Genomic DNA, 9,767 nt, shown 5'->3' on the forward strand with positions numbered 1-9,767 from the left:
TTTGGCGCAAGGAGCCCTGGGTGCCTTGAGTTCACATTTATAGATCTGACTGGCACCATAGCTATAATTACTTATTATTCACTTATAAAGTTGAATCACTGTTTTATGAATGAGGAATGTGTTGCCCAATTATTCAATCTAGTAAATGTTCTTGCTGTTTAATAGTTGATAGCAATAGACTTTTCTTAACTGCTTGATTATGATGAATCTAGTGGCGTTCGGCACGTACGTAGAATGTTTCATCCAGGCCGAGGTTTGGGAGGCCCCCGTGCACGTAGATCAAACATGCACTTTACTAGCAGTTCCAGCAGTGGGCTTTCATCTTCTCAGAGTTCATATTCTCCAAGCAATAGAGAAACCATGGATCCTATAGCTGGTAAGAGCTGTAACCACTGATTTTAGATCAGAGTCTTTAAACAGACTTTGAAACAAAGTCCATGATGAAAATGGTTGTCTTATTTTTCTGTTGGTTTGGGTTTTTTTTTAATGCTTCCCAATGTCACAATTGATGGGTATTTACTGATGACAAGTACCCTTAATTGGATTGTCTACAGGGATTGAACCTGGAACTTCTGAAATGAAAACCACTACCCCTTTAGCTTGTGCTTTTAGAGACTTCTAGGCTCATTCCCATGACTGACCTGTTCACAGGTGGCATGCAAGAATGGTTGACATTTGAAAGGACCTTTTAAGATCACCTACTACAACCCCATCCAACTTCCCTCCCTCCCTGCCCCCAAGCAAGGCCACCTAGAGCAGGTTGCTCAGGACCATGTCCAGTCAGGTTTTGAATATTCTTACCTATGAACTCCACAACCTCTCTGGACAGCCTGTTACAGAATTTGGTCACCCTCACAGTAAAAAGTGTTTTCTTGTGTTCAGATGGATTTATTTTTTTTTTTTTTATGTCTGCCCATTGCCTCTTGTCCTGTCAGTGGGCAATAGAGTGTCTGGCTTCCTTTTCTTCATTTCCTCCCATCAGGTATTTATATGCATTGTTAAGATTCCTCCCCCTTCAGCCTTTTCTTTTACAGGCTGAAGAGTCCTAGGTCTCTTAGCCTCTCCTCATATGACATGCATGAATGTATTTTTGAATTTTTGAGTGGATGGACAGCAGGATGGGGACTAGGGGAGCAAAGTCCCTCCCACTGTAAGTAAACATCAGGTTCATGACTACCTGAGGAACCTGAATGTACATAAGTGTATGGGACCTGATGAGATGCATCCTAGAGTCCTGAACAAATTGGCTGATTTAGTTGCCACGCCACTCCCCATGATATCTGAAAAGTCATGGCAGTCAGGTGAAGTCCCCAGTCATTGGAAAAAGGGAGACATCACACCCATTTTTTAGAAGAGTAAAAGGGCAGCAAGTCTCAGGCCAGGTGCCACAGCACATGCACCAGTGTAAAAGATAACTTATAGGAAGAAAGTGTTACTAAAAGTCATCATTATTGGAGACTCTGGGATGGGAAAGACATCACACATGAACCAGTATGTAAACAAGAAATTCAGTAACCACTACAAAGCTACGATAGGTGCAGGCTTCCTGACAAAAGAGGTCATGGTGGATAACAGGCTAGTGACAATGCAGATGTAGGATATAGCACTCCAAGAACAATTTCAGTCTCTGTGAGCTGCCTTCTACAAGAGAGCAGACTGCTGCATCCTGGTGTTTGCTGTCATGGCCTCCAACACATTTAAAACCCTAGACAGCTCAAGGGATTAATTCCTCATTCAGGCCAGTCCAAGAGATCCTGAGGACTCCTTTTTTTGTGCTGGGAAACAAGATTGACCTAGAAAACAGATAAGTCACCACAAAACAGGTACAAGCCTGGTGCTACAGTAAAAACAACATCCCCTACTTTGAAATCAGTGCCAAGGAGGCCATTAATGTAGAAAAAACTTTCCAGATGATTGCGTGAAATGCACTTAAACAGGAAACCAAAGTGGAGCTTTACAATGAATTCCCCAAACCCATCAAAGTAGACAAGAATGATTGAATGAAGGCTTCTGTGGAGAGTTGTATCTGCTGAGGGGAAAGGGAGGAGTTGAGCACAGTCCTTCACAAATGAATATCACACTTAGGCCCTCAAACACACGGTCCCTCTTCTGTGCTGAAAATGAAATTTTTAAAAAAATTTCCATCTCCAGCTGCCAAAATCTACCCATCTCCCATAAGTATCTGAATCCCACACTTCAGAGCTTGTGTCCCCACATCATCCACATTGCACTTCATGGTAACAGACCTTTCTCTTAGTTTAGAACGGAAACTGTCATATATGTGTGGAACTGAATCTAATTCCAGGTGTCCAATGGAGAGAAACTGTTTACAGGTAATCTGTGTAACAAGTTATATGCTTTTTTAACTGTCTCATGTTTTCCACTGTGAAGGCTTCAACTGGAAAGGCTGATAGTTCATTGCAAGCTCAGCACTCAGACTGACTAGTTTGAGTTTTGTATCTCTGTTAATGCTTGTTACTTTTAACTAATCCAATCTTTTTACAGTAGCCATGTATTATGCAATACTTCCTTAGGAAAAATCTTATAACACATGTTAATATATACAACCAATTAATTTTTTTTGAAAAGAGATAATCCTGGATACTCCTGACCATTCAACCTCATCTCTGTGCCTGATAAGGTCATGGAACAGATCCTACTGGAAGCTATGTCAAGGCATATGGAAAGCAGGAATTAGACACAGCCAACGTGCCCTAGGCAAGGGCAAATCATGCCTAACTAATCTACTGACCTTCTGTCATGGAGGGACTGCATTAGTGGACAGGGAAAGAGCTATGGATGTCATCCATCTGGACTTCTGTAAGACCTTTGACGCTGTCCCTCACAACATTCTTGCCACTAAATTGGAGAGAGATAGGTTTGACTGGTGGATTGTTAGACAGATAAGGAACTGACTGGATGGCTGCATCCAAAGAATTTCAGTCAATGGCTCAATGTCCAAGTGGAAATCAGTAACAAGTGGTGTCCCTCAAGGGTCTGTATTGGGACTAGTACTATTTAATATCCATGATGCAGAGGGATTGAGTACATCCTCAGCAAGTTTACAAATGACACCAAGCTGAGTAGAACAGTTGATTTCCTAGAGGGAAGGAATGCCATCCAGAGGGACCTTGAGAGGCTTGAGTAGAGGGGCCATGGGAACCTCATGAAGTTCAACAAGGCCAAATGCAAGGTCCTGCATCCAGTGTGCATCCAGCTCTGGGGTGAGCAGTACAAAAAAGACATGGACCTGTTAGAGTGGATCCAGATGAGGGCCACAAAAATGATCAGAGGGCTGGAACGCCTCTCCTATGAAGAAAGGCTGAGAGAGTTGGGTTGTTTATCCTGGAGAAGAGAAGGCTCCAGGGAGACCTTATTGCAACCTTTGAAGATATAAAGAGGGCTTATAAGAAAGACAGAGTTGTTGGGGTTTTTTTATGAAGGCCTGTAGTGACAGGAAAAGGGGGAACAATTTTGAACTGAAAGAGGATAGGTTTAGATTGGACAGAATGAAGACTTTTTTTTTACAAGGAGGGTAACTCATTGTAACTGGGACAGGTTGCCCTGGGAAGTTGTAGATGCCCCATCACTGGAAGTGTTCAAGGTCAAGTTGGATGGGGCTTTGAACAACCTGATCTAGTGAAAGATGTCCTTGCCCATGGCAGGGCGGTTGGACTTGATGAGCTAATGTAAAATCTTAGAGATATCAATCTTACACTCATATAGTAAAAAATGATAAGTGTCTATCGTAGTTCTCTCTGTATCTTCCACTTGGGTAGATTCAGACAGCAGTAAGATATCTTACAAAGTATTCTTTTCCAGTCTGAACAAAAACAGTTCTCCCACTTTTTCATCCTGTAATATGTTCCAGCCTTCTGAACATCTGGGTGGCCCTCCACTGGATTTGCTCTGTTATGTCCATGTCTCATGTCCAGGGAGCCTAAAACTGAACACAGAACTCTGGATGTGGCTTTGCCCCAGTGCCAAATAGAGGGGGAAAATCACTTCCTGAGACCTGCAGGATGCATTCCTGCTACTAAAAATATCCAAGCAAAAGAGGATGAAAAATTTTCTGTCATCTTAATGACAAGTTAGGTCGTGGGTCTCTAAAGCACTAGAGTTGGTGCAAGAAGGGAGGATGTTTGTGTCTCCTGGAGTCCTGGAGTGCAACACTTCCTCTTATTGATGCAGTGGGTGTTAGTTTAACTGAGTTAAACATGAAGTGGCTGCCTTGGTTTATTTCAGCCTCACAAGACCATCTCATTTAGGAGCATGTGTAATAAAATGGTATTCCTTTGAGTCTTGTCTTTTTTCTTTTTTTTTTTTTTTTTTTGGTGTCAATGTTTTTTTGCATTCAGACAATGTAGTGCAGCCTGACTTGGTGTCTGTGTCATGCCAAGCCTGTGTCTCAAATTCACAAATTCACATCTGCTACTAGGGTTCTGTTAAGCTGTATTCAAAGTGATCTTACAAACAGCAAGGAAAAATATGTCTTACCTGGCAGTGTTATAAGTCTTCCTTTGTATTGGGGTAATAATTAGTACATACTACCAGAAGTTAGAACTTGTGCTTGTAACAGACATGTACATTTTATTTATTTTTCTCCTTGTGGTTGTTATCAGTAATTAGTGAAATGAAATATTGGTACCTGACAGTGATATCAGGTGCTCCAGATGCAAAGAACAGATGCATTGTGCTTTATTCCCCTAAGAAAAGCCTAGTTTCAAATGATCATATCATGAAAGTGAGATGGAAGGAAAATTTTCATGACTTATAATAATGACTTGCAGCTTTAATGGGGATTGGATGGATAGGGAAAAAAGGTAATCTACTACTTCTGCCCTCCTTGTATCATACACAACAAAGTAGTACTCACAACTTTGTGTGGAATATAATATGTAGCAAATTTCTGGGCAATAGCTCATTATTAATGTTTATTTTGGGAAATGCTTAGCATGGACATAATTTGTCAGTCTTGAACTCTGGAGGAAAGGAATCCAGGCTAGATTTAACTTTTTTATCATTAGAATTTCTCTTTTGAGCAGAGGTCAAAAAGTGCACCAAAAATCCGCTTTTGTGGTCAAATATTTTTCACATAAGTCAGCATTTAAAAAACCTTTCTGAACTGAATATTTTCTAAAAGTGTCTGAAATTATGCTATAAATATTTGTCTTTTCTGCAGCACAGCTTCCCTCTGGAATATGCATTGAAGGTGCATAAAGCCACCAATTGAAGTCAGAATCGAAGGGGTTAATAACTATTTTGACTAACTTGAAAATAAAATTTTAGAGAATTCTTGCACAGGATACTGCCTATATGGTATTCTCCATAGGTTGACCCTTATCAGTTTAAAAAGCTTTAAGATTTGACACTTTTTTATACATAGTTCTTTAAATAATTCTTAATCTTCCTGTGGGTTTTGAGACATGGGGTGCTTGTAATGGATAGTCCATGAAGCTTTTCAAATCAATACAATTTGTTAATGAATTTCATTGATGAAAGTTTTTAGAAAGCAAAGAAATTGATATACTGGTATTAAGGACATAATTATGCTGTTGTGTGATATGAATTTAAGCAGATTTCACTGTAGAAACTTCTCTCTTTTCTGGCAGAGCTTTTATCTCAGTTATCAGGCGTGAGACGTTCTGCAGGGCAGCTCAGTTCTTCTGGCCCTTCTGCTTCTCAGTTACAGCAGCTGCAGATGCAACTGCAGTTGGAAAGACAGCATGCACAAGCAGCAAGACAACAACTGGAAACTGCACGCAATGCCACTAGACGCACTAACACAAGCAGCATACCGACCACTCTTACACAATCTATAGCAGCAACCAATACATCTAACACAGAAAACAATCATCAGACTATACAGAATTCCCAGTTTCTTCTTATGAGGTAATTTGGTTTGGGCTTTTAACTTTTCTTCCATTTCTGTTTTCCTTGTCTTCTTGTGGACATAGAGTTCAGTGAAACTACTGCCAGATCACTAATGAAGTTTGTAGTTGAGATACTATGCTTTTGTTTGCATTTGTAACATCACCTTTTCAACCCTGCTGCTTGTTCCTAGGCAATGAATAAATATTACTTGCTTTTCAATTTGAAGAGAAAAATGGGATATTGCCTTGTTAACCTGTGTTCGTTTACTACTTCTGATAAGACAAGAGCCTTTACAATAATATGTTTCAAACTTTTATGCTGATAATGTGAGTGGAGAGAACTTTAAAGTTAGTTTTATTTAATAGGAAATGAATCTTTAATGAAGGCTGAAGGTTGAATAGACATTTATATATAAAATATTTTAGATTAAAAAACAAAGAAGGATTGTGCTATTAATAACCAGCATGCATATCTGTTTCAGAAAGTATCGTTAGATCCTATAGTTCTATAGAACAGAATAGTTCACTTGGAAGAGACCTACAACCATCATCTAGTCCATTCTACTACAGAAGAGTTGCCCACTCTCATTCCAGCTCTTTTTGGAGGTTTAGAATATTGATTTTCTGGATTCAAGGGGGAGGATATTTTTAAGTTGCATGTTGAGAAAGAACAAAAGCATTTAAATAGTTTCTGTGTCTAGAAACTGGGGTTGTGATAAGTTATTGCTGTCATGCTGATTTCTATCAAAACTTGTGATGATATCTCAATCCAAAGTTTTTTGAAAATCATAAGTTTAAGGAAAGTATCTGCAAATGTCAGTCACTGATCTTGTGAGCTAGGATAGAACTGAAGCAAGCAATTCTCTTGCTTCTATTAGGTGATGGTGCATGGACTGATAAGTAAATGGAATGATGTACTGTGCTTTGGGAATCTCTGGGCATTATGTATGTAGTAATGTATTTTGTGTCATGCTTGCATTTAGAAGTTGTCCTGAGGACAAAATGAATACAAGAGATGACTTAATTTTAATGCCCCTTAAAACAAAATCCCTCTAAGGGGAAACAAACTTCAGTAATAGATTTTATTTTCCCTTCAGCCTTAGAATCTACTTCTATGAAGGATTTTTTTGAAACATCTTGGAACAAGTTTGTTAAATGTTTGTATTCTTGCATCAGGAGTGCCATATAGTGTCAGATCTGTACATGTCAAGAGAAGTGCAGCAGTACCTAGGTTGTTTCTCAAAGGAATGGCTTTCAGATGTTATTCAGCATGCATCAGTCCAACTGTTTAGGCAATTAGAGAAAGCCAATTTTGTTGATGATACTACTAAGCCTGTCTTATCTTTCTGTGTTGCTCTGCAGATTGAATGATCCTAAGATGTCAGAAGCAGAGCGTCAATCAAAAGAAAGCGAACAGGCAGATCACAGCTTGTTTGTTCAAGAGCTTCTACTGTCCACTTTGATGCAGGAAGAAAGTTCCTCCTCAGATGAGGATGAACGGGGAGAGATTGCTGATTTTGGTGCTATGGGCTGTGTAGATATTATGCCTCTAGATGTTGCTTTAGAAAACCTAAATTTAAAAGAGAATAATAAAGGAAATGAGCCTCCTCTTTGATGGCATCCCACTTTGCAGACAATGTCCCCTGTGCTGTATTTGCCAATGAAAGTGGACAACAACTATCTTGGGTTTGTTTTGGTGATTGTAATTTCAGGTCTGTCACTCTTGTTACATTGTGTACATTCAAAGGAAAAGAGAAAAGATATATACGATAATCATTTCCACTTAACCAATTTTTACTTTTAGCAGATAAATATAGGTTGCAGTGCAGAGAAAAAAAAGCTCTGTGTCCTGTAGCTTGACGTGCAAAAAGCTCTCCTAATACTCCACATTCAAACTGAAGAGGAAAAAATGAAAAAAATCTCTAATGAAGCTGCTGTGTGTATTTATGAATATTAATGAATAAAACTTGCTTGGATGGTTTACCTTAACTACTGCATGATTTTTATTTCAGTGTGTGTGAGTTTTAGTGACCTTGTAATTTAAAAAAATCTTAAGTACAAGGAGTAAAACTATAAAACACTGTAGTGGTTTCCCATTCCCAAAACACCAAAGCTTTCCCATTATTCAAAGGTAATGTGACAAAAAAAAAATTAAGCTCACTAGCAGTTTGCAGCCATGAAGTAGCCTTTGAGTAACACATGACCAATGACCTTCTTATGTGTTGTCCCTGCATATTAATGAAAACTCTACAATGGCCTATATTTTTGCTTACATACTGTGACATTTTGCTCTATTGTGACCACTGTGTTGCCCTGTTAGACATCATATCCAAGTGGAATTGAACTTTGTAGTCACCTGTAGGAGACAAAAAACAAGGGCCACTACTGGAATCTACTACAAAGGGTTTCTGTGTGCCCTAACACCAAATTTTGTTCAACTTTCTTTAAGTTTTCCTTTTTGTGTTAAATATACCTTATTTAAGTATAAATTATTCATATATTCACTGGTGAGGAGTGTGTGTTAACCTGGATTATGTTGTTTTAGTTTTAAGACTTCATAGCTCTTATAATTTTGAGTTATGTATTTTCTTCATAGTTTACAGAGACTCCTTAGGAGAGACTGAGGATTTGACTTCCCAGATATCTCCATATATTACAATTTGGATTCTTAATGTTAACTTGCTATCAACCTTGGTGAAAGAAACATGACACCTGGTCTGGATGAGATTTGGGTCTTGAATAGAAACATGATAGGTTGCAAACTAAGTGTGGGATGTGCTCAGCAGTCTGGCCTTAGCACACAAAGGTAATATTTTAATAGTGATTCTACACAAAGTACCAGCATGATTGCTCATTTGACATACAATGAGACTGGAAGAACTGTGAGCTTTGACAATACCTCTAACTTGTCTATCTGTCTCTGTCTTTTAAAGAAATGAGAGCTTTTTTAACCTATCTTGGGCATATTATTTAAGGGTATGGACTGTTACAGATTACTTATGGGCACTATAGCTTGCCTCAAAAGCTAAGTGTCTACATGTGCATGCATTTCTGTCTTGGGGGCCCCTGTCTGTTCACAGAATTCTGGAATGGTTGAGGTTGGAAGGAACATCTGAAGGTCCCCTGGTCCAACTTCCCTTATCAAGCAGTACCTCCTAGAGCTGGTTACCCAGGATCATATCCAAGAAGCTTTGGAACATCTCCAAGGAGGGAGACTCCACAACCCCACTGGGCAGCCTGTTCCAGAGCTCAGTCACCTTCACAGTGAAAAAGCATTTCCTGATTCTCAGACAGAACCTCCTATGTTACAACTTGTGCCCTTTGTCTCTTGTCCAGTCACTGAGCACCACTGAAAACAGTCTGGCTACATCTTGTTTTCATCCTCCCTTCAGGTATTTATATACATGGGTGAGATGCCCCCTGAGACTTATTCGAGAATGAATAGTCCCAGCTCTCTCAGCCTTTCCTCATAGGAGAGGAGCTCTAGTCCCTTGATCATCTTTATGGCTCTTGGTTGAACTGTCTCCAGCATGTCCACGTGTCTCTTGTAATGAAGCACCTAGGTGTAAGTCAGCACAGGAAGGCAGCTGCGACAACCACAAACATATGACTAAAACACAAAGAGTAAAATTTTTCCCGTTACCTTGCTGACCCAGGGGATTCCTGAAGCAATACCCAGGCAGAAGCGCACAAGTGGAGAGACAGGCACCATTAAATTCGGTCCATGACAGAGGATCACTGGCTGCTGTTCATACTGGTTTTCAAGGGTTATTCCCAGGTGCAAGTTCACTTGAGCAATTTACAGTCTTCACTTGAGCAATTTACAGTCCTCCTTGCCAGTCTTCCACTTTTTAACCTATTCCTCCCAACATTACACCCCCTCACTCAAGAGAC

At 39.6% G+C, this 9,767-nt stretch overlaps 1 protein-coding gene and 1 pseudogene across 1 annotated transcript in view; both read left to right on the top strand.

The window, feature by feature from the left end:
• The window catches only part of LOC128941416 (E3 ubiquitin-protein ligase KCMF1-like), a 138,634-nt gene extending 131,146 nt beyond the window's left edge, over positions 1–7,488 (top strand). The window contains exons 5-7 of the mRNA XM_054283170.1: positions 202–376; positions 5,613–5,892; positions 7,236–7,488. Coding sequence (XP_054139145.1) covers positions 202–376; positions 5,613–5,892; positions 7,236–7,488 — 708 coding nt within the window. The remainder of the gene's footprint in view (positions 1–201; positions 377–5,612; positions 5,893–7,235) is intronic.
• Positions 773–2,033, top strand: LOC128941436 (ras-related protein Rab-7a-like; annotated as a pseudogene).
• Positions 7,489–9,767: the final 2,279 nt, after the last annotated feature.

This window comes from Melozone crissalis, unplaced genomic scaffold (assembly GCF_028551555.1).
Source record: "Melozone crissalis strain CALT ecotype California unplaced genomic scaffold, PUWL_Pcris_2 ptg000035l_1, whole genome shotgun sequence".
Taxonomy (NCBI): Eukaryota; Metazoa; Chordata; class Aves; order Passeriformes; family Passerellidae; genus Melozone; species Melozone crissalis.